At 33.6% G+C, this 26,078-nt stretch overlaps 3 protein-coding genes across 4 annotated transcripts; all 3 read right to left on the bottom strand.

Annotated features, from left to right (window-relative positions):
- Nucleotides 1–1,864: 1,864 nt before the first annotated feature.
- Nucleotides 1,865–6,818, bottom strand: LOC134726511 (E3 ubiquitin-protein ligase LNX-like). Its single transcript, XM_063590917.1, has 6 exons — nt 6,796–6,818; nt 4,937–5,177; nt 3,368–3,414; nt 3,053–3,119; nt 2,443–2,581; nt 1,865–2,062 (listed from the first exon to the last, which is right to left on the bottom strand). Exons 1-6 carry the CDS (start codon nt 6,816–6,818, stop codon nt 1,923–1,925), a joined length of 657 nt encoding a protein of 218 aa, XP_063446987.1. The 3' UTR covers nt 1,865–1,922.
- Nucleotides 6,819–7,633: 815 nt separating this feature from the next.
- Nucleotides 7,634–11,097, bottom strand: LOC134727128 (uncharacterized). Its single transcript, XM_063591511.1, has 6 exons — nt 10,848–11,097; nt 10,167–10,277; nt 9,644–9,719; nt 8,894–9,055; nt 8,332–8,438; nt 7,634–7,800 (listed from the first exon to the last, which is right to left on the bottom strand). The coding sequence occupies exons 1-6, from the start codon at nt 10,986–10,988 to the stop codon at nt 7,744–7,746; spliced, it is 654 nt and encodes a 217-aa protein (XP_063447581.1). The 5' UTR covers nt 10,989–11,097; the 3' UTR covers nt 7,634–7,743.
- A 2,001-nt stretch (nt 11,098–13,098) lies between these two features.
- LOC134727127 (RING finger protein 151-like) lies at nt 13,099–19,614 on the bottom strand. Of its 2 annotated transcripts, none has more exons than XM_063591508.1 (7): nt 19,495–19,614; nt 17,729–17,796; nt 16,172–16,280; nt 14,603–14,649; nt 14,288–14,354; nt 13,677–13,815; nt 13,099–13,296 (listed from the first exon to the last, which is right to left on the bottom strand). In XM_063591508.1, the coding sequence occupies exons 2-7, from the start codon at nt 17,779–17,781 to the stop codon at nt 13,157–13,159; spliced, it is 555 nt and encodes a 184-aa protein (XP_063447578.1). In that variant the 5' UTR covers nt 17,782–17,796; nt 19,495–19,614; the 3' UTR covers nt 13,099–13,156. The 2 variants fall into 2 exon arrangements, with proteins under 2 accessions (XP_063447578.1, XP_063447579.1); XM_063591509.1 differs by lacking the exon at nt 19,495–19,614 and adding an exon at nt 19,435–19,453.
- Nucleotides 19,615–26,078: the final 6,464 nt, after the last annotated feature.

Here is a 26,078-nt window from a genome sequence, read left to right as displayed (position 1 = left end):
CAGGTAGCAAAAATAATTTGGAGGAGTTGTTTGTGTCCCAACTTTTTGTTATATACTTTCTTGATACAACCAAATCACACTATTTTCTTAAACGCAGATGTGAAACTTTCAACTGCATGCTTTCATGGTTTTTTTTAGATTGCCTGTAAGTGTGCGATCATATATAGACTATATTTTACCACAAACCTTCTTTATATCATTATGGGATGAACGGCTTTGGAGTTGTAATATATGTTTTAATCACCTGTCGAATCGCTGTTATCTTTTTTACAAAAAATAATAATCAATAATTTGTGAGCCATAGAGCATGTCTAAGCATGAGAGAGGTTCAGCTAGCTATAAAACCAGACTTGAGGCGGCTGGGACGTGCCTTTTGGTGTGGGATTTTCTTGATGTGTTGAAAACCCATTGTTGGACCACGGCAATGTTCTGCTCTTTGGTCGGGTTGTTTGTCTCTATGACACATTACCCATTAATTTCCATTTTCCATTTTTATTAATCTACCATTTTCTGCATAAGACGATGCCTGTACAAAGTCAGGAATATGACAGTTGTTGTCCATTCGTTTGATGTATTTGAGATTTTGATTTTGATTTTGTAATTCGATTAGAGACTCCGTTACAAAGTTCTTTCTGAGTTCTGTGTTTTTGTGATTTTTATTATTTTAAACGAATGAGATTTGTAACTTTATTTATATAGAGACACTAGCGGGATCCATAGCTTTAGAGGGCCTCGGTGGCCGAGTGGTTTAGGACGTTACTTCTGGAATCACAAGCCAGTCAGCAGAGGTTGTGAGTTCGAACCCCCCTCGTGCGGGTGCGGTGGGTACACTTGACTCCAAATCTTAATTGACTAGGATGGTTAGTTTTCCTACCGAAAGTCGGTGGTTTTCTACGGACACTCGGGCTTCCTCCAACAATAAAAACTGGCCGCCACGAAACAGCCCAAATGCATTGCCTAAAATATCCGTTAAAACATGAAAAAAATCAAAAATCAAATCCAGAGCTTCAGAGTTTTATTGCACGTGTAATGCTCTCAGATAAATGTATATATGTTTTTATAGATATTTCAGGGTACTAAATCGTCCATTCTGTTATCCATTTTTGTTTGCTTGTTAGATTTTTTTTAATTTAAATCAAAGTGTGAGTTCATTGTGCATCTTCCTATAAATAGTTTGCTCTATAAAGTATAATATTCTTTAAAGAAAAATCAGAAACCATTCAATTTGGTTTTGTTCATCAAATCACCGTATCAGCTAATTAGTTATCAAAGGTACCAGGATTATAATTGAGTACGCCAGACTTTTGATACCATGGTTGGTGGATGTAAGAAATCAGGAAGATAACGTCTATCTGACATGGGTATGAATATAAAAGTAAGAAGATATGATATGATTGCCAATTACACAAATATCCCCCAGAGAAAGAAAAAAATACGTAAAAATTAGCAACTCTGTGTCACCATACGACCTTCAACAATGAGCAAAATCAATAGCTCATATCGAGCTTTAAAAAGATCCAAAATGATAGATAAAAAAGAATCCAACGAGGAAACATACGGCCTGATTATTGTACAAAAAAAAATGAACCATTCTGTGCACAAGACGACAAGGTTTTGTTGGCGTCCTAAAAGTTCACAAGAAGAAATTCCGACCTATATCAAAATAAGGAGATGTGGTATGATTGCAAAAAAGACAACTATCCACGGCCCTAAATTCAAATGAAGTAGATCTGTAAGCAATTATAGTCAACCGTAAAATCGTCAACAACAAGAAAAAACACAGATCTTTATGTTTCGCATTCTGATACTTTCATGATGACAAAATTATTGGGTTAAATAAAGGGCTATAAGAAAATAAATTGCAAATAAGTATATTATTTAATAAACATGAGAAAATAAATAGCAAAATACGAAGATTTATATCAAGTTGAAGGCGTATTTTCTTTGTCTTCAAACATAGTTTTCAACAAAGATTTCTGACTGTCACCAGAACGAAACAGTCTCATCATTAAGGACGGCTTTGCTGGAGATGACAGGACTTCGTCATCTGTAACATGTGAATCTGAAAAAAGATACATAGCAATTAATTTTCTAAATCTTAATTGTTATAATATATCCTTTACACCTATAATTGTTATAGGTGAATGTCTATAGAAACCAATCATAAAATCTGTTGATAACAGATATTAATTTCACAAAACACATACAAGACTAATTTCTTGTACAATTCATTTTGAAGTGTTCCTTATTTTAATAATTCAAGAAATCAACATTGCTTATGGATAGGTGTAAAAGTTTGCCCCATGTAAGTTAACCAGTGGACTTTAACTTCAGTGAAAAAATTGGAGGTATAATATCTGATATTTTTAAAATCACTGTCATAACATTGCCACTTACAAGAAAATATTAATAAGTACTTTCAGTTGAAAATATAAGACTCACCTGGAGTATTTTCTTTTTCTTTCATTTTCAGAAATTCAGGTAGGTTAATTGGATTAAATTCACAGGATTTCTTGTGAGATTTTAACATTTGCAACTGCCCAATGAAATCACAGCCTGATTTTCTAAATGGACATGCAACCTGAAATAAGAAAGTAGCTAGCGTTTTCAGATGTACCAAATATCATCATGAATAAGTGTTCAATGGAACTCCCTTATACCTCCTTATAAACATAGCAACAATCTAGTTTATGGTTTTCTATTTATTTTGGGTTGTTGATTTGAGTTCATATCGGTGACTTTATCACATCACAAGACAAAACTCGTGTCTTATTGGTCTGAAAGAAAGTTGTCTCTTGTCAAATTGATAATCATATCAAATATCTTGTTATATATTTGAAACTACTTAATAGTAAGGAAATTGACCGTGGTTTCAGACTCCATGTGATGTCCTCTAGGTGTCTAAATCTATGACGTAGGTTGGTCCTGCCTCAATGTTTTTTTTTCAACATTTGCTGTTATTTATCCATATAACATTTATCCATATATAAACATTTTAATCAACAGTGCATAAAACAAGCAGACAAAAAAAAATTATACGACATTAACTCACCATTTGATCGCCTATAATATTTTCAACAATAAAGTCATGGTGCATTTGGTGTAACTGTAAGCTCTTTCTAAAACAGAAAAAAACACAATAAGTTGTAATGACAATTATTTTGTAATTTCAGGTGCATACCGAATCCGAAAGAGACATCCATGCAATATTTGCCATTCAACGAACAGTAAACAACAATCGATCAATGATCATAATGTAAAAAAAATAGCAATTTCTTAATTTATTTAAAAAAACAAAACCAAAAGTTAGAAATCTACAGGAAGCCATTTTACAGTACTAATATGGCTGCTGAATAAACTGACTTACCTGTCCTCTGGACAAGTCTTGCTGTTCCGTAACCATGCCGTGATACACTGAAATCAGCAAACAGTAAATAAGAATTAATAAATAGCAAATTAAGCAAAATGAAACTAGAGGCTCTAAAGAGCCTGTGTCGCTCACCTTGGTCTATGTGAATATTAAACAGAGGAAGCAGATGGATTCATGACAAAATTGTGTTTTGGTGATGGTGATGTGTTTGTTCATACTGAACATTCTTGCTGCTTACAATTATCTCTACCTATAATGAACTTGGCCCAGTTGTTTCAGTTGAAAATGTTAGTAAAAATTAACAAATTTTATGTAAATTGTTAAAAATTGACTATAAGGGGCAATAACTCCCTAGGGGGTCAATTGACCATTTCGGTCAATTTGGCTTATTTGTAAATCTTACTTTGCTGAACATTTTTGCTGTTTACAGTTTATCTTTATCTATAATAATATTCAAGATAATACCAAAAACGGCAATATTTCCTTTAAATTACCAAATTCAGGGGCAGCAACCCAACAAAAGGTTGTCCGATTCATCTGAAAATTTCAGGGCAGATAGATCTTGACCTGATAAAGAGTTAAACCTCCATCCGATTTGCTCTAAATGCTTTGATTTTTGAGTTATTAGCAAAAAACTGCATTTTACCCATATGTTCTATTTTTAGCTGTGGTGGCCAGCTTGGTTGGATGGCCGGGTCATCGGACACATTTTTTAAACTAGATAACCCAAAGATGATTGTGGCCAAGTTTAAATTAATTTGGCCCAGTATTTGCAGAGGAGAAGATTTTTGTAAAAGATAACTAAGATTTACAAAAATGGTTAAAAATTGACTATAAAAGGCAATAACTCCTTAGGGGGTCACCTGACCATTTCGATCATATTGACTTATTTGTAAATCTTACTTTGCTTAACATTATTGCTGCTTACAGTTTATCTTTATCTATAATAATATTATTCAAGATATAACCAAAAACGGCAAAATTTCCTTAAATTACTTATTCAGGGGCAGCAACCAAACAAAAGGTTGTCGGATTCATCTAAAAATTTCAGGGCAAATAGATCTTGACCTGAGAAACAATTTTACCTCCTGTCAGATTTGCTCTAAATGCTTTGGTTTTTGAGTTGTATGCAAAAATCGGCAGTTTTATCCCTATGTTCTATTTTTAGCCATGGCAGCCATCTTGGTTGGTTGACCAGGTCACCGGACTCATTTCAAACTAGATACCCCAATGATGATTGTGGCCAAGTTTGGTGAAATTTGGCCAAGTAGTTTCAGAGGAGAAGATTTTTGTAAAAGTTAACGCAGGACGACGACGGACGACGACAAACGACGGACGCCAAGTGATGAGAAAAGCTCACTAAAAAAGGAGAATACAAATATAAAAGAAAAATATTGCCCCAGGGTGACCCGTTAGAGGACTGCTCAACCTCATCAATCTAAAAGTACTACTAAATAGTTGCTTTTGGTAAACTCATGCAACCAGGCGAACGATATAGACCGGTCTGAAACCATTGGACATTCAGAGTATTATTTTAACTATTGAATGTATCTTTCCATCACTTACTGCTTTGCAGAAACTATGACCACATGGAGCTCTGTATGGCTGGTTGAAAACATCCTGACATATAGAACAAAATAAGTGAGAACTGACTGACTCTGGATTCAGGAAGTATCTATAAAAAAGTAAAAGGGTGCTCTTATAAATAAAAATTGTTTTTAACTTGTTGTTGTATATAGTTGGTCTATATAGTTGCACATGTGAATAATTATAATTGCAATACACGATTAGAATGTGTCCACTTGACCTTATTGGTTTTTAATTTAACTATCCAAAGAAAGCACTGAAATCACTAAGGGACAACATCAAAAGTTCAATGAAGGATAAAAAACTTAATTCACAGTTTTTTCACTGACCCCCCCCCCCCCCCCCCCCCCCCCCCTCTTAACTTAATTTGTGAAAAATATGATCTTTCTAATTTTGCATCAAAATTAATGCACAATTAGAGTTTTTACCCCAATTTCACAGTCCACTGAACATAAAAAATGATAGTGCAAGTGAGGCATCCGTGTACTTGGGACACAATCTTGTTTTAGATGTATGTTATCGTTATTATTAGTTCAGTTTGCTTTGTAATCAACAGGTGAACTTTTTCTGTTAACTTCAAAATGTTATCACTGTGATACTTTCCACAGTACAGCTTTGCTGTATTTTTACACTCAAATCAGAAAAAAATAGAATAAAAAACAGTATCCAAAGATTTATTCCAGAGATATTGGAAATTTAATTTAATTTTTTCTTTCTTTTTTTCTTCAATAACCATTCAAATGCTGCATTTCTTGAAATAAAATGACAAAATGTATTCTTGATTGTGTCTTCCCTGGTTAATTTAGTCGAGCCAAAGGTGTCATAGAAATTTTATCAATATTCTAGAAATATGGAATCTCTTAATTTAGGGAAATGATTAATCATAAGATTTGTAAATATCATAATATAAATATGATTTTGTAAGATAAGCAATAGATAATTGATTTTATTGGTGGTTTATAAGTTGTAATATTTAAATGATAACTTGCATTACAATATTATTTTAGGAGAATCTCAGATACTCTGTTTATTTGGGTTTTTTTACAGTGCAATTAAACATTTGTATAGCAGGTCAAATGGCTGTAGTACAGTTCCAGTACATTTATTTTGAAAGATTCAAAAGGCAGCTCAATTAGGTTGTGTTTATTTTTTATTCATTTATTATTATTCTGTTTTTGCATATATCATCCATGTTTTAATGCATAGTAGCTTTTTATTTTGTCTTTATATGTATTGCAAAACATAATTAATTTCAGGAGATCACTTATTTGTGGATAATTTTGAAGAATAAAAACGAGTTATTTTTCATTTGTTAGTTTTTGATATGGGGCCAACAGGAATGTGTTCACTTTTACAGATCTGTCAATAATTCATATATTCTGTTTTAATTTTCAGCTTTTAGCAAACTGTTAAGGCTAAAAGTTTGCATGGCTGATATTTTCATGTCAAAACTAGACTAAAGTTATTTGAAAAATCTAAATTTATTTAATAGGTCATACTAGGGTTTAGATTATAATTTATTGTCAAAAATATACTTTAATTTTGCTGAATATGTGTTATTGTTATAAAATCAAGGGTGAATGAATGATTTTTTTTTCTTTTACAAATGTCATTATTAATTTCGTAACTATTATGCAGGCATTGACTTATTCATTATAATGTTTCTCTTATCATAATGTAGTTTGCTGGTAAATTGAAAATGAGATTAGTTAAAACTTTACATGTAAAGTATTATTACTGCCAAGAATGTTTACTTGAAATCAAAAATATGCTTTTTGCTTAATGTGCTTTATTTGTTATAGAATCAAAATGTTGCACTGTTAAAATTGTGTACAAACATTAGATTAAATAGTGTTGTCATCATTAAATGATAAAAAGGACTTCCTGTTGTTAATTTTCTCATATGTGAAAAATTAAGCTTTTCCAACCAAGATTAGAGGGAAGGTTGACACCTTCAAAATAGTTTTAACCCCGCCACGCTCTGTATGCACCTTTCCTATGTAAGGAGCCTGTAATTCAGTGATTGTTTGTTACTGAATAGGCTGTTAGTTTTACTTTTTGAATAGTTTTACATTGGTCATTTGGAGGCCATGTATAGCTTACTATGCAGTACAGGTTTTGCTCATTGTTGTGATGAAGGCCCTACAATTACCTATATTTATTAATTTATATGTCATTTGGTCTTTTGTGGATAGTTGTCTCATTGGCAATAATACCATATCTTCCCTATTTTATATGCAAAGTTGCATAGCATTGTCCCCAATATATCTACAGTGATAAAGATGCAGATGCGTTTCCTTTCTATGTTCAGGATTTTTATGCCCTACTAAAGGGCATTATGTTTTTTTCGGTCTGTGTGTCTGTTTGTTATTCTGTTGGTCCATCTCTTTGTTTTTCTTTCATGCTTCAGGTTAAAGTTTTTGGTCAAGAAAGTTTTGCTGAGGTTTTGGTCCAATCAACCTGAAATGCATGTTCACTATGATATGATCTTTCTAATCTAATGCAAATTTTAGTTTTTACCAGAATATTATGATCCTTCTAATCTAATGCAAATTTTAGTTTTTACCAGAATATTACAGTCCATTGAACATAGAAAGTGATATGCATCCGTGTACTAAGGACACATTCTTGTAATTCCTGTTTTAGAGCTACCAAATAAATGGGAATCTTTCAAAATTCACACAAAAAATAAGTTTATTTTGAAAAATTACAATATGTTCAAAGATGCATGACAAGTATTTTATCCTGTTTATTGAAGTGCACAATGGGCATCATATGAAATTTGCCTATGGCAATAAATCTAAGTATCTTCTCAAAAGTCTGCCTTGCATTGGAATCAAGTTCTGAAAACAAGAAAAGAAATTTATTGCAATTGTAATCAATCTCAAACAGAAACTGCTGAATTATAGATACAGTTGTGAAATTAAATTTAAATTCTGAATAGATATAGGAAGATGTGGTGTGAGTGCCAATGAGACAACTCTCCATCCAAGTAACAATTTAAAAAGTAAACCATACCTTTTACTGTTAACTTTTCTAATAGAAGAATTCAGCAAGACAAGAATTTCAAATACATGTATGTCTGTACTCTGTAATGTTGACTAACACTGACTGACTGGATCAATTTCTTTTGTTCAAGTTTTCCAAAAATAATCTTTCCACTTTTATTTATGATATATTGGGTAGAAGTGTAAATTTATCCTCTTTGATTGATAATCTTTAACGCTTTTATTATATAAGGCAAACAATGGCCCTCAAAGAATTCTTAGGTATCTGCCTTACTTTCTCTCATGCATGCAAAGCTTTTAATGCCCCTGTTTCCTGCCCTCATTGGCCTAGGTTACAAAATGAATGTTGTGATACTAGCTACTTACAGCTTGGACCAAAGGACTGTTTAAACAGCTGCTGGGTGGAGTAAATGAATCAGCCTTGCTTATTCCTGGAGTAATGTTACTGAAACCAACACTCTGTATAACAAATTCTAAAAATGAAACAATAAGATTATGCAGTATGTTATGGTAATAATTGTTGCCAGGAAGGAAGATTCTTTTTATTTGCAGCAATTCGGAATAAAAAAGAAGTTATGCACACTTGGAATCAATTTACAGGAGTCTTTAAGAACAACAGAGAAGTATTTATTTGTGAATCGAGTTAAAATAAAAAGTGTTTTGTTTATTGTTCTATGCTCATTCAAATCTATCTTGAATTTTAGTTTTGTTTTCAATCATTTAAAAAGTTATGTAAAAATGCTTATGTTTGCTTATTTTCCAATATGGGGGATTTAGATGAACCCCTACCTGTTCACGTGGTCTTAAGTGGGCAGCTGATTCACTGAGGACATCACATCTTATATTTTAACAATGATTATTGTTTTTCTTCTATGATAATAATTTCAGATAAGATAACATACACACAATAAATTAAAAAAAAATGTACCATTTGGAGTTTGACCATTGATCAACTCTCCCACTGGTACACATGTATTAGCTGTTACTGTTACACCAACTTCTAATGGTCCTCTCATGTAGGTGTATGAATTTATCATCATCTTGTTACTGGGAGGTCCCATATAGCTTGATCTCTGCAATTTAGCATCACCTAAAGGTTAAAACGTAGAAGGGAGATATAATATGTGTTTTACATACATGATTTTAATTTTAAGTTTGAATTAAAATGTGTTCATACATATGCAGCCTACATTAAATGATAAATAGCTTTATAATTTAGATAACACCCATTAATTGAAAAACTGTAGCTCTTGCACATACTTAATACATGTACATCAAATGTAAATTGTTGTCCTTACAAACTTGTTTGAAATATTTGCCACTGGGCATTTAGAAAGCAACCACCAGTCCCACATTAGCATCCTAAGAAGATTGCTTTATATTTGGTTTGACTAATCACCAAGTGTGTGAATAGTTCATCCAATACAACAATCAGGACAGTTTGTAGTATAGGACAATGGACCCGCCACCCAGCTAAAACAAAAACCCAAGAGAAGTAATTTTTTTTTAAAGAAATATGTTCTTTTATTATATATCTTTATGAATGAAAGGAGACATTGGATAATAATTCCAATCGTTTAACACCTACAGAGAGATTGAATACCGAAAATACTAGAGAAAAACACATATTGGCTTAAAAAATTGTCGAGTTTAGTAAACTAATAAAGAGGTTACTTACTTGGAATACAGTTAGGAACAAATGCTCCAAGAGGTGTTCTAGTGCAGTTATTGCCACTAACTGTGTATTGAATGCCCTGAAATAACGAAGAGAGATTTTATCATTTGATAGACAATCACATTTCAAATTTAAATCTTCACGGTTACAGTCTATAAGTATCGTATTTTAAAAGGTATACAATTGATAAGCATAGTTCTGTCCAAGTTTATTAGAAATCCCGGACAGTTAAAGGTAGTATTTAAAATTTCAAAAACGGAAATCACAGAGTGAAGATTAGTGGACGCCGCCACCGCTGACGAGGGAATTGTAGGATCGCTATGTCTGGCTTTTGCTACCAAAGTTGCAGGCTGAACAAAAATTAAACAGACCTAGAAATATCCAATTGCACGTAGTCGCTTTCTAGTTCTATCTATGTTTGGTTTTATGACTGTCGGTTCAATATGAGGTCACATCGACAGTTCATTATACAACGTCTAGACTAAAATACACATGAAATGCTGAACAAACTCAAATATGTACTTGCCTGTGCATAATTCAAAATGACACCAACATTTCCGTTATATCCTCCTGTACTCATGTACAACATTGCAGCGATACGTTTGTTGGTGGCATCATACGCAACACTTATAGCACCCTGCAAATAAAAACAAAACAATTAAATGAGTTCATAGTTATATCTGAAATCGTCAATATTATATAACCTCCAAAAATAGACAAAAATCTTTTATTTAAGTTTCTTAAAGAACCTCCACAGTTCGCTTTTAAGAAGTCGCATTATATTTATTGACAATGTGAAGTTGAAATTAAGATATCTATCTACTAGGAGTTTGGAAATAAAATATTGATGTTCAAGACCTCTTCAATGGTTCAAGCGAATGTTACATTGTAAGATACATGATAAACAAGCATGTACATAATACACCGATGTTCATGTCTCCTACCTAGATTCAGATAATTTAGGAAATCCTGAGGTCTTAGAAAAATTAAAGACATCCTTAATATGATACGTGTATTGTCTGAAATATATCTGGCGGTAGAGATTCTTAAATCGATATTCCAGTCCAGCAAATTGCCAATACAGTTAAAAAATTTATTTCTATATTAGGTTCTGATATTCTTCAAGATGTTCTGAGAAAGAATTTTTTGGGGTCAATAAATACGACCTCGGCGTTCTATTTCTTCATCCTTATTTGACTTGACCTACCGTAACTATCATCGGATCTGCTGTATCATTTTGAGAAACTGCAATAATCGTTCCCTCCGTTCCTTCCCACTGTGCAGGAACACAGCATATTTGTGCTTGAGTTCCTACTACTAGAGCTAGAGTTACTATGAGTACAATCATCTTGGGGTATCAACAATACTGAATAATTGGGCTACTACAATACTGTTCTGTCTTATCAGTTACACCTTATCTGTATTACGGATCGTGGTATTTTCATCAAATAAGGCATTAGAATATGATAAAATTATAAGGTGTAAGACCTCGAAAGTTTTCTGTGACATGACATAAAATGTTAGATCTTTAAATGATATTGTTATCCCCGTGCGAATCAACAATATTATTGTATGATGGGTGATCTCGTACAGACAGGTAGCAAAAATAATTTGGAGGAGTTGTTTGTGTCCCAACTTTTTGTTATATACTTTCTTGATACAACCAAATCACACTATTTTCTTAAACGCAGATGTGAAACTTTCAACTGCATGCTTTCATGGTTTTTTTTAGATTGCCTGTAAGTGTGCGATCATATATAGACTATATTTTACCACAAACCTTCTTTATATCATTATGGGATGAACGGCTTTGGAGTTGTAATATATGTTTTAATCACCTGTCGAATCGCTGTTATCTTTTTTACAAAAAATAATAATCAATAATTTGTGAGCCATAGAGCATGTCTAAGCATGAGAGAGGTTCAGCTAGCTATAAAACCAGACTTGAGGCGGCTGGGACGTGCCTTTTGGTGTGGGATTTTCTTGATGTGTTGAAAACCCATTGTTGGACCACGGCAATGTTCTGCTCTTTGGTCGGGTTGTTTGTCTCTATGACACATTACCCATTAATTTCCATTTTCCATTTTTATTAATCTACCATTTTCTGCATAAGACGATGCCTGTACAAAGTCAGGAATATGACAGTTGTTGTCCATTCGTTTGATGTATTTGAGATTTTGATTTTGATTTTGTAATTCGATTAGAGACTCCGTTACAAAGTTCTTTCTGAGTTCTGTGTTTTTGTGATTTTTATTATTTTAAACGAATGAGATTTGTAACTTTATTTATATAGAGACACTAGCGGGATCCATAGCTTTAGAGGGCCTCGGTGGCCGAGTGGTTTAGGACGTTACTTCTGGAATCACAAGCCAGTCAGCAGAGGTTGTGAGTTCGAACCCCCCTCGTGCGGGTGCGGTGGGTACACTTGACTCCAAATCTTAATTGACTAGGATGGTTAGTTTTCCTACCGAAAGTCGGTGGTTTTCTACGGACACTCGGGCTTCCTCCAACAATAAAAACTGGCCGCCACGAAACAGCCCAAATGCATTGCCTAAAATATCCGTTAAAACATGAAAAAAATCAAAAATCAAATCCAGAGCTTCAGAGTTTTATTGCACGTGTAATGCTCTCAGATAAATGTATATATGTTTTTATAGATATTTCAGGGTACTAAATCGTCCATTCTGTTATCCATTTTTGTTTGCTTGTTAGATTTTTTTTAATTTAAATCAAAGTGTGAGTTCATTGTGCATCTTCCTATAAATAGTTTGCTCTATAAAGTATAATATTCTTTAAAGAAAAATCAGAAACCATTCAATTTGGTTTTGTTCATCAAATCACCGTATCAGCTAATTAGTTATCAAAGGTACCAGGATTATAATTGAGTACGCCAGACTTTTGATACCATGGTTGGTGGATGTAAGAAATCAGGAAGATAACGTCTATCTGACATGGGTATGAATATAAAAGTAAGAAGATATGATATGATTGCCAATTACACAAATATCCCCCAGAGAAAGAAAAAAATACGTAAAAATTAGCAACTCTGTGTCACCATACGACCTTCAACAATGAGCAAAATCAATAGCTCATATCGAGCTTTAAAAAGATCCAAAATGATAGATAAAAAAGAATCCAACGAGGAAACATACGGCCTGATTATTGTACAAAAAAAAATGAACCATTCTGTGCACAAGACGACAAGGTTTTGTTGGCGTCCTAAAAGTTCACAAGAAGAAATTCCGACCTATATCAAAATAAGGAGATGTGGTATGATTGCAAAAAAGACAACTATCCACGGCCCTAAATTCAAATGAAGTAGATCTGTAAGCAATTATAGTCAACCGTAAAATCGTCAACAACAAGAAAAAACACAGATCTTTATGTTTCGCATTCTGATACTTTCATGATGACAAAATTATTGGGTTAAATAAAGGGCTATAAGAAAATAAATTGCAAATAAGTATATTATTTAATAAACATGAGAAAATAAATAGCAAAATACGAAGATTTATATCAAGTTGAAGGCGTATTTTCTTTGTCTTCAAACATAGTTTTCAACAAAGATTTCTGACTGTCACCAGAACGAAACAGTCTCATCATTAAGGACGGCTTTGCTGGAGATGACAGGACTTCGTCATCTGTAACATGTGAATCTGAAAAAAGATACATAGCAATTAATTTTCTAAATCTTAATTGTTATAATATATCCTTTACACCTATAATTGTTATAGGTGAATGTCTATAGAAACCAATCATAAAATCTGTTGATAACAGATATTAATTTCACAAAACACATACAAGACTAATTTCTTGTACAATTCATTTTGAAGTGTTCCTTATTTTAATAATTCAAGAAATCAACATTGCTTATGGATAGGTGTAAAAGTTTGCCCCATGTAAGTTAACCAGTGGACTTTAACTTCAGTGAAAAAATTGGAGGTATAATATCTGATATTTTTAAAATCACTGTCATAACATTGCCACTTACAAGAAAATATTAATAAGTACTTTCAGTTGAAAATATAAGACTCACCTGGAGTATTTTCTTTTTCTTTCATTTTCAGAAATTCAGGTAGGTTAATTGGATTAAATTCACAGGATTTCTTGTGAGATTTTAACATTTGCAACTGCCCAATGAAATCACAGCCTGATTTTCTAAATGGACATGCAACCTGAAATAAGAAAGTAGCTAGCGTTTTCAGATGTACCAAATATCATCATGAATAAGTGTTCAATGGAACTCCCTTATACCTCCTTATAAACATAGCAACAATCTAGTTTATGGTTTTCTATTTATTTTGGGTTGTTGATTTGAGTTCATATCGGTGACTTTATCACATCACAAGACAAAACTCGTGTCTTATTGGTCTGAAAGAAAGTTGTCTCTTGTCAAATTGATAATCATATCAAATATCTTGTTATATATTTGAAACTACTTAATAGTAAGGAAATTGACCGTGGTTTCAGACTCCATGTGATGTCCTCTAGGTGTCTAAATCTATGACGTAGGTTGGTCCTGCCTCAATGTTTTTTTTTTCAACATTTGCTGTTATTTATCCATATAACATTTATCCATATATAAACATTTTAATCAACAGTGCATAAAACAAGCAGACAAAAAAAAATTATACGACATTAACTCACCATTTGATCGCCTATAATATTTTCAACAATAAAGTCATGGTGCATTTGGTGTAACTGTAAGCTCTTTCTAAAACAGAAAAAAACACAATAAGTTGTAATGACAATTATTTTGTAATTTCAGGTGCATACCGAATCCGAAAGAGACATCCATGCAATATTTGCCATTCAACGAACAGTAAACAACAATCGATCAATGATCATAATGTAAAAAAAATAGCAATTTCTTAATTTATTTAAAAAAACAAAACCAAAAGTTAGAAATCTACAGGAAGCCATTTTACAGTACTAATATGGCTGCTGAATAAACTGACTTACCTGTCCTCTGGACAAGTCTTGCTGTTCCGTAACCATGCCGTGATACACTGAAATCAGCAAACAGTAAATAAGAATTAATAAATAGCAAATTAAGCAAAATGAAACTAGAGGCTCTAAAGAGCCTGTGTCGCTCACCTTGGTCTATGTGAATATTAAACAGAGGAAGCAGATGGATTCATGACAAAATTGTGTTTTGGTGATGGTGATGTGTTTGTTCATACTGAACATTCTTGCTGCTTACAATTATCTCTACCTATAATGAACTTGGCCCAGTTGTTTCAGTTGAAAATGTTAGTAAAAATTAACAAATTTTATGTAAATTGTTAAAAATTGACTATAAGGGGCAATAACTCCCTAGGGGGTCAATTGACCATTTCGGTCAATTTGGCTTATTTGTAAATCTTACTTTGCTGAACATTTTTGCTGTTTACAGTTTATCTTTATCTATAATAATATTCAAGATAATACCAAAAACGGCAATATTTCCTTTAAATTACCAAATTCAGGGGCAGCAACCCAACAAAAGGTTGTCCGATTCATCTGAAAATTTCAGGGCAGATAGATCTTGACCTGATAAAGAGTTAAACCTCCATCCGATTTGCTCTAAATGCTTTGATTTTTGAGTTATTAGCAAAAAACTGCATTTTACCCCTATGTTCTATTTTTAGCTGTGGTGGCCAGCTTGGTTGGATGGCCGGGTCATCGGACACATTTTTTAAACTAGATAACCCAAAGATGATTGTGGCCAAGTTTAAATTAATTTGGCCCAGTATTTGCAGAGGAGAAGATTTTTGTAAAAGATAACTAAGATTTACAAAAATGGTTAAAAATTGACTATAAAAGGCAATAACTCCTTAGGGGGTCACCTGACCATTTCGATCATATTGACTTATTTGTAAATCTTACTTTGCTTAACATTATTGCTGCTTACAGTTTATCTTTATCTATAATAATATTATTCAAGATATAACCAAAAACGGCAAAATTTCCTTAAATTACTTATTCAGGGGCAGCAACCAAACAAAAGGTTGTCGGATTCATCTAAAAATTTCAGGGCAAATAGATCTTGACCTGAGAAACAATTTTACCTCCTGTCAGATTTGCTCTAAATGCTTTGGTTTTTGAGTTGTATGCAAAAATCGGCAGTTTTATCCCTATGTTCTATTTTTAGCCATGGCAGCCATCTTGGTTGGTTGACCAGGTCACCGGACTCATTTCAAACTAGATACCCCAATGATGATTGTGGCCAAGTTTGGTGAAATTTGGCCAAGTAGTTTCAGAGGAGAAGATTTTTGTAAAAGTTAACGCAGGACGACGACGGACGACGACAAACGACGGACGCCAAGTGATGAGAAAAGCTCACTAAAAAAGGAGAATACAAATATAAAAGAAAAATATTGCCCCAGGGTGACCCGTTAGAGGACTGCTCAACCTCATCAATCTAAAAGTACTACTAAATAGTTGCTTTTGGTAAACTCATGCAACCAGGCGAACGATATAGACCGGTCTGAAACCATTGGACATTCAGAGTATTATTTTAACTATTGAATGTATCTTTCCATCACTTACTGCTTTGCAGAAACTATGACCACATGGAGCTCTGTATGGCTGGTTGAAAACATCCTGACATATAGAACAAAATAAGTGAGAACTGACTGACTCTGGATTCAGGAAGTATCTATAAAAAAGTAAAAGGGTGCTCTTATAAATAAAAATTGTTTTTAACTTGTTGTTGTATATAGTTGGTCTATATAGTTGCACATGTGAATAATTATAATTGCAATACACGATTAGAATGTGTCCACTTGACCTTATTGGTTTTTAATTTAACTATCCAAAGAAAGCACTGAAATCACTAAGGGACAACATCAAAAGTTCAATGAAGGATAAAAAACTTAATTCACAGTTTTTTCACTGACCCCCCCCCCCCCCCCCCCCCCCCCCTCTTAACTTAATTTGTGAAAAATTGATTGACCAATAGGGATATATGTAAAATCGATTTTAGATTAACAAAACTTCCAGCAATGTTGACCCCCACCCCCAAACTATTTGATTTAAGTTTTTTTTTTTATCCTACATCGATCTTTTGATGTCGTCCCTTATGAATTCCTTTCTTTGAATATTGAAATTAAAAATATATCTGCATACTCGAGCTGTTAAAAATCAAAGTCAAGTCAAAAGTTTATTCTAACTTGAAGTCTACGTGCATAATTTTCGAACAATATAAGCTCTGAGTAACTTTTTAAATCTACTGCAGTCGGAATCTGTAGTTTTGGTTTTCGTTGAAAATACATATTGATTTAAATGATTTGCATCTGAAAATGAGTTTTTAGCAGCATGTGTATATCATCAGTGAACACTGATTTTAAGTTTACAAATGAATTCCGACTAATTTGAGTTTGTAGGCGCATTTTCAACTACTTGTACTTCCTTCATTAGCCTGATAGAGCCATGACGCCATGCAGGCTTTGTGCAGTTTTCAGAGCGTTTGACATACAAAAATGTATGGATTACTTAAATTTGCTTCTAGTATTTGAAATCATAATGAGGTCTGCATTTCTACTAATCTATTGCACAAGCAACGTTTGATTTTATCTGTCCGAATGAAATGACCATAGTCACCAATGATACGCTGCATACACTATTCGACGTGTGCATTTAACAAATTGATCACGAAATGGATAAGGAGGATAAATATAGATTAAATATAATTTTTTTTCTCCTAACATTTTATCATCAGTTATATATTGATGAATGAGCAACATGATGGATGCCACACGTGGAACAGAAACTGCTTGCCAGGCCAGCACACGAGTTCACCGTACGTTTTTTGGTTGGGTTCGTCTTGTCCAATCTTTGGTTTTCTGTGTAATGTTAAAATAGTGTCGTCTGTCCTTTTTCGTTTTCGTTCTTTGCCGTTGTGTTGTCTTTTTTTTTAAATTGATTATGCTTTAAATTGCATCCTTGGTACATTCTCTCTGTCAGCAACAACCAACCATTGAAAATCACTCCATCCTCTGTTATGATTTATCGAGTCGATATGACATATATGTATGTAATAACTGAATTGCAACTTTGTGTATGCCTGAAATAGAGCATTAGAGGCAACAAATTAAAAGTGCTTACCTTTCTTCTGGTTCTTCTGGCACTTTCTGTTCTTTCGCTCTCCTTTTAGTCATTGTTGTAAACAGATTCTATGATAAAACAAGAACTGGGTTGACATGATAATATTAAAAGTAATTAGCAAGTTAATGTCGTTCCCAACGTCTCTCCATCCAAATTATTTGAAAAGTGCCACCCTGTTGTACATTGAAGCACATTTAAAACTCAAGTTCCGTTGATTGATTGGTTGCTGTTTGTTTAAATGTCAAAGGTGAGGTTCGTAGGTCGCTATATACATACCCTTTTCAGTCAGTCTTAATTCTCTTTCTTAATCACCCACACCTTTTTGATATATTGATTTCAATAGTTCTAGAGTATTTGCCATGACAACAAATATAAACCATTGAGATCAGAGCATAGTACACTGTGCTCAGAGAACTGTACGTATGTCTTTAAAATATTGAACCATATGTATGTGTAGTGAATAGTAAAAACCATACAATTTTGTGTAAAATAAAAATGAATTTGTTTCATTTTGAAAGTTTTAGTAACAATCAATCAATCAAACGTGTCAACCAACCAATCAATAAACCAAACAATTAATCAATCAATCGCAATATCACATCTTTATGAGTCTATTAAGGAACATATATATTGTTAGATATACTGTTCCCAGGTCTATTTGAAGTTGTAACAGCATTTTTGTATTCTTCAACCTCTAACCAAATTATTCAACATTTTAATGACTTGAACATTTTGAGAATTTTGAAGGTTTTATCAAAAAGAAATGAAAAAAGAAATATTCACTCAAAAACTTGTTTTATCTGTCGGACATGCCGAAAATGAAGCTGCATGGGTTTTCTTTTCAGATATTTTATAAGATAACGAAATGTAGTATATGTTTGCCAATGAAAAAACTATTCAAATGAAGTGGATGTAAGCAATTATAGGCAACCGTACGAGAAACATCCATACCGTATAGTCCGCTTTAAAAAGCCGCGTAGGAGAATTTGAAACAATAGAGAAAACTAAGTTGGCTATCGTTGAATAACAGTACTAATTCGTGTATATGAATGAACTGTGGAATTGTCTTTGACAGTAAGAATAAAAAGACAGCACGACATACAGGTTATTAAAGGTTACATGTTACATCTTAGAACAAAAAAATGCATTACATGAAAAAATGTATGAAGTTAAAATTATAAAGATGAATTACGTAAAAAATGGAACACATTAAGATAAGATAAGACATAGTTTATCTGAACAACTTCAAAGGCGGATTTAGAGGGGGAGGGGCAGGGGGCCTGTCCCCCCTTTTTGGGGAAAACAATGGTTGCTCATATATAGGGAATCCGTGACTGTGCGTGACTGGAGCGGGCCCCCTCTTAGGCAGTCTGTGGGCCCCCACTTATGAAAATTTCTGGATCCGTCACTGAAACATTATAAAGGTTTCTAAAGTAGGTCCATATCCAACAAGAAAAATTATAGGACAAGTCATGGAAAAAGGACCTCAAACACGCACTCAACGACAGAAATGTCACTCTAACAGTCTATTTACAACTACTATAAGCAATTTTTTTAACAACTCACTAAAAACAAGAACATAAAAAATACAAATATTTCGGATATTATCATTTTCACCAATCATGATTGAGAAATAGAAAACTACAAAAAAACGTGTAGGTGTGAATGGGTAAAAAAATTCCTTGTTCAAAAATGATTCGACGAACCAATCATATTCTTTTCATAGAGAACGTTCAGAATTAATACTAATAATAAACAAAACTTACGGTAGTATATTACTTGTTTATAAATTCAAATTTCCCACTCCAACATTTTTATAAAGGTACAAATCCGATGCATACAGAATGATGTCAAGGTAACTATAAAGGTAAATTTATAAAGTTTGATACCGGGAAAATATGATTGTGTTTGATTCAGGTATACAGTTCATTACACCTGGTGGTCCGTGTAATTGGCAATCGAGATATTCCAGATTGAAACTGCTTGATTCATATAAATGTGTAAATCGTTTTTTCAACTTTTGAATTTCTGAAAAGTATAACATAAATTTCAAACGAAAAGAGCTCTTTTCACGCATTTTTTTTGTATAGACTGTTTTCAAATTTATAGACCCTAAAGCGAGTCTAGGTTCTTGGGGACAGGATATTTTTTTTATCCCTCCCCCTTTTTTCAAAAATCACTGTTGTTGTTTTTCGTTGATAACAATTATTTTTGCGTTTTACTGTATAATATGAAAATAAATTAACTATAAATAACTTGTATTTGCTTTTTACCATCAATTCCAAGTTTACTATCAGTTCTAAGTTTACTATCCACAGCGATCACTGATGGCGAATGTCACTATAATACATTTAATTTAGTTCATCAAGGATTTGTATAGTAAGTGTGTTTTTTCTGTAGCTGGAAGAACTTCTGTATCCTGCAGTCGACCATTTTACTACTAGTATATAGATACAAAATAGTATTCGCATGTCTATCATGTATCCTGCTTTGTTGAAAGCAAACAGATACATTTGAATCATTGTTTATGTTGCAGCTTACTTTATTTGCAGTTCTCGTTAAAATATTGTCGATTTTATTTGAAAGTAACGTCGATAAAATAAAAGTACTGCTAGTTCAGACACAGTTCAGGAAAATAGTATTAAGACTTTCATTGATGCTTGTGGTGAATCAGAGGAGTTAAGACTACCAAAGAAAAAAAGAGGGACGAAAGATACCAGAGGGACAGCCAAACTCATAAATCGAAAATAAACGCCATAGCTAAAAATGAAAAAAGACAAACAGACAAACAATAGTACACATGACACAACATATAAAAATACAGAATAAGCAACACGAACCCCACCAAAAACTAGGGGCGATCTTATCCTGCTCCACATGTGGCACCCGTCATGTTGCTCATTTTAATATAACAAATCCGATAAGAAGTATAATTCGGTAGGTCACATTCTAAAAGAGAAGGGCATTATAGTAACGACGTAAGGAACATATCCGATATCATCTGTGAAACGGTTATTTCATGACGGTCAACCAACTCGTGATGTCGTGTCGTCCGTAACATTTACGAAGAGATTATTTAACTTAACGTTTGGAATTCTTGGTTAAATAGCTTCCTTGTGAGCAGCCACCCTCTATCAAGAAAATCATGATAGAAAATACAAGCACGGGAATGTCGTATCAATTGGGAGATATATACCCCGTATGCAGGTGCTGCTGGAATGTAGCTATATTAATAATAATAAAATTCTTTATTTAACGAAGGTAGCACATTTAACAATTACATGTTAATCTTCCATGAGACCTTCAAAAACTATTAATACAAATAAGAAAACGGAAAAAAAAATACATACAAAATAAAATACATAATACAGTTAAATATAGCAGCTTAAATATTGAATAAGTACATATGCATTCAGTATAGAAGAAGAAAAAAATACATTAGTTTCGTGCATCTTCATTCTATTCAGTTAGAAAATAGTTTGAACAGTTGGTCTTAAATTACCTAAATTATCTATTTCTTTAATATTATTTGGTAAATTATTCCAGGTAATAAGACCAGAATATTAAAATGTTTTTAAAAAAAATAATAGAATTAGGTCTTGGTACACGAAGAAGTCCTGATGTTGTCGACCTCAGACAATAATTATAAAGATCAGCACAAGCAGTAAATTTAATAGATACATAATCAGGTTCTAGACCATTCAGATATGGAAAGTTCACAATAGGAAAGCTGAAATTATCTCATTTGTCGTTTTGTTTTCAACCGACCCTCATTGTCAATTTCTAGATATAAGTCAAGATATGAGGCCGACTTTACTGTATCTGTTGTATCCTTTATCTCTATTCCGATTGGATAGAAGCGTCCAACAGTCACCAACTTTTGAATTATTTGGAGAGAGAAAATAATCTAGCGGAAAGTAAAGTTAAAGGATATTGATAACTTCTTATCTATCTTCCTTAGTTAGACGTTTTGGATTTAAAACTTTACAAGATGATGTGACGAGTGCCATGGAGAAAGAATGTATCAGGCTTTGGAAAAGAATTAGATGAAAAAGAATGTGTATTCCGTTGAAACTAAAAACAAGGATCAATATTCAAGGGGAAAAAATCAAAAACTCAGCACAAAGAGGATGATGCTTTCAAAATACCTCAAATCACCACAAAGTAGCAAAGGTAGTGTTACATGTTATAAATGTGGTGAAATTGGACATTACAGAAGCAAGTGTGGTCGATTTCAGTCGTTAACAAGTGTTCCGCCTGTAAAAACAGAGGGAGAAAAGGTAGTATCACATTTAAACGGATCACAGTCGGATTAGTATGTCATGCTTCGACCGCAGCCTATTTGAGACTTAGCACAAGTGTTGATATTCATGTTTCCAGTGAGCAAGTATGTCTAGACGGGATACATGTGAATATGCAGGATATTCACTAGACGATTCTAAAAGGAATAATGCCATTCAAGCCATGACAGCCAACCTGAACCCTAAAATCCGAACAGTGAAGATTTAAAAACGAACAACAGGCAAGATAATGTAGCCGTGATAGCTAGTATGAAAAGGATGATGATATATGGAATGATTGAAGGATCCGCTATAACTTGGAAAGTTGATACAGGATCCAGGAGAACATTTATCCCAGAAAAGAGCAACTATAGTATTATACCGAAGAGTAGACCTGTGCTCAACTGAGAAGATACACAGTTTAAAACTGCAGATGTAAGTACACTGAATATTTTAGGTACGGCTGTAATGAACTTTATTATTTTTGCGAATTTTGTGCTGCATTTCCAATTTATAATTGAGGTGTGAAACTAAATCTATTAGGCGGTTAATGTTTTATTTAAAAAATATCGATGCCAATGGACTTTGAACTCGGGATCATTAGATATTAACGAAATTGCAGCTCCGTTTGACCAAGAGTGTGCCCATGTGCGATCTAGTCCTGTTATAGCAATGGTAAGCATAATCATTCCTGCGAGACATGAAATAATCGTAAAAGCGAAGCTCACAAGAATAGTGTATGCTGAAGAGAATTCAGAAGTGTTTGGAATTTGTGCCCTGATATTAATTTCATAAGGAAGCATGCATTATCTATTGGAGGAGTTTTAGTGAACGCATCACGGTCGCATATTTATTCGAGGATCCTGAATCCTTGTGAACCAGATATTATTCTTTACAAAAGAATTATATTGGATTAATTGTTCCAGCTCAAAAACTTGTTAGTGATATTCGATTGAGAAGTGGACTGTTTGTCAAATTCTGGAAATGGACACGGATCCACAACAAATTCCAGAATATAAGAAGGAAATGTAGTGATGAAAGAGAAAACCTCACATAGAGAGAAGGTGAAAAGGTTAATCAGGAAAGACAACAATTTGTATGTATAGTATCAAATTAAAAAGAAGAAATTCCAGTAAAGGAACCTTCAAGACGAATACGTCTATAAAAACGTCAGGCGATTGATGATGTAATTAAGAAATTTGAGTTTAAGAAACTTATTGAAAAGTCCAATAGCCCTAGTCTTCAGGCTTTATATTAATGCAAAATAAAGATCTTCCTTAGCGTCTTTGTATTGATTACAGGAAATTGAACACTAAGGCAATCAAAGATGCATATTCGATCCAAAGAAAAGAGAATAATATAGACGCCCTCAGATGAGTCAAGTAGATGTCAGTTTTGGATCTGAGTATTGCTTACAGTCAGGTGCCTATGACTCCAACATATAAGGAAAGACTGCATTGTCTACACATGGAGATGGTTAATATCAATATGTAATGATGCCATTTGGATTGTGCAAGGCAGGAGCATCGTGTCAAAGAATTATTGAAACAGCATTGCTAAGATTGAAGTAGGATTGTCTAATTTTGTACCTAGACGATATAACCGTGTTTAGTGAAACATTTGATGAGTGTAGACCTGTGCTGACCCGAGAGGATACACAATTTGAATTTACAGATGGAAGTACACTATAAATTTATGTATGGCTGAAATGAACATTATTTTTGGGCGCATTGTTAGCTGCATTTCCAATTTATGTTAGAGGCGTTAACTAAATCTATAAGGCATCAGTTTTATTTAAAAATATCAATGTCATTGGTCTGTATAATTATATATACACGGATTTGCAGCTCTGCTTGAGCCAAGAGTGTATCAATGTGCAAACTAGTCGTGTTATAGCAATGAAAATCATGAACATTCCTGCAAAACATAAATAATTGAATTTGAAAAAGGGAAGCTCACTAGAAAAGTTTATGCTGGAGAAAATTCAAAAGTGTTTGGAATTTTATGTCTTGATACTAATTTCATAAGGAAGTATGGATTATCTATTGGAGGAGTTAAAGTGAATGCATCACGGTCGAATATTTATTCGAGGATCCTGAATCCTTGTGATACCGATATTATTCTTTACAAAAGAAGTCATATTGGATTGGTTGTTCCAGCCCAAAAAATTGTAAGTAATATTGAATTGATGAGTGGACTATTTGTCATGTTCTGAAAAGGACACGGATCCACAACAAATTCCCGAGTATAAGGTGGAAATGTATAGTGATGGAAGAGAAAACCTCACGTAGAATGAAGACGAAAGGGTTAGATAGATTCTTCTTAAGTATAGAGCTACTTTCCATGATCCGGTAGGAAAGCCAGGAAAGACAAAAATTTGTATGTATAGTATCAAACTAAAAAGAAGAAATTCCAGCAAAGGAACCTGCAAGACGAATACGTCTATATAAACGGCAGGCGATTGATGATGTAATTAAGAAATTGGAGGATAAGAAACTTATTGAAAAAGTCCAATAGCCCCTAGTCTTCAGGCTTTATATTTGTACAAAAGAAAGATCTTCCCCGGCGTCTGTGTGTTGATGACAGGAAATTGAACACTAAGGCGATCAAAGACGCATATCCGATCCATAGAATAGAGGATAATAAAGACGCTCTCAAATGAGCCAAGTAGATATCAGTTTTGGATCTGAGTACTGCTTATCATCAGGTGCCTATGAATCCAACATGTAAGGAAAAGACTGCATTTTCTACTCTCGGAGATGGTTTATATCAATATGTAATGATGCAATTTGAATTGTGCAAGACAGGAGCATCGTTTCAAAGAATTATTGAAACAGCATTGCTAAGATTGAAGAAACATGGTCTAGTTTTGTACTTAGACGATATAACCGTGTTTAGTGAAACATTTGATGAGTATAACCCTGAGCTGACCCGAGAAGATACACAATTTGAATCTGCAGAAGTTGTAATCATCAAAAGTAGATTACAGGAAATTGAACACAAAAACGATCAAAGATGCATATCCGATTTCTTAAATAGAGGCTAATATAGACGCACTCAATTGAGCCAATGGATGTCAGTTTTGGACCTTAGTATGGGTTATCATCAGGTGCCTATGAATCCAACAGATAAGGAAAAGACTGCATGTTCTACATGCAAAGGTGGTTTAAACCAACATGTTACGATGCCAATTGGATTGTGCAACGCAGGAGCATCGTTTCAAAGAAAGAATTATCGAGACAGCAATGCGGGGATTGCCCTGGAATGTTCTAGTTTTGTACCTAGATGATGGAACAGTTGTTTAGTGAAACATTTGATTCATTTGCAGAAAGTCTTTTCGAGGTTATCATATGCTTGATTAATGCTGCAAATTGATTTTTTTTAAACATGAGGTAGAGAATCTTATACGGGTGCAGACGGATCACTTTTATTCCCCTTTAAAGGTGTCCTGTACCAAGTCAGGAAGATGGCCATTGTTATAATATTGTTCGTTTCTGTTTTCTCTTATTTTTTAGATAAGACGTGGCACGGTACTTGTCTATCCCATATTCATGTATTTGGTTTTGATGTTATATTTGTTATTCTCGTGGTGTATTGTCTGTTGCTTGGTCCGTTTCTGTATGCTGTTGCGTTTCGGTGTTGTGTCGTTGTTCTCCTCTTATATTTAAAGCGTTTCCCTCAGTTTTGGTTTGTTGCCCCGATTTTGTTTTTTGTCCATGGATTTATGAGTTTTGAACAGCGGTATACTACTGTTGCCTTTATTTAGGTACAGGCAATAATAAAGATTGTGTCCCCGCAAAATATTCCCGGAATAAGTTATTTATTGGACTGGTTTTTTAAATTTATCAAGAACTTTGCAATGGGCGGGGTTTCACTTACCTCTGTTTAGTTAAGATGTTATCTAATCTGTATCCTGATAACAAAGACTTTCTCCATTTAAACCGGTTTACACAAGTAATTTTTGTGCCCTTTATAGCATGCTGGTCGGTGTGAGCCAAGGCTGTGTGTTGAAGACCAAAATTTGACCTATTATGGTTTACTTTTCCAAATTGCGGCTTGGATGTTGTCTC

This window comes from Mytilus trossulus, chromosome 7 (genome assembly GCF_036588685.1).
Source record: "Mytilus trossulus isolate FHL-02 chromosome 7, PNRI_Mtr1.1.1.hap1, whole genome shotgun sequence".
NCBI classification, from domain to species: Eukaryota; Metazoa; Mollusca; class Bivalvia; order Mytilida; family Mytilidae; genus Mytilus; species Mytilus trossulus.
This window is presented reverse-complemented; position numbering and strand designations above follow the sequence as displayed.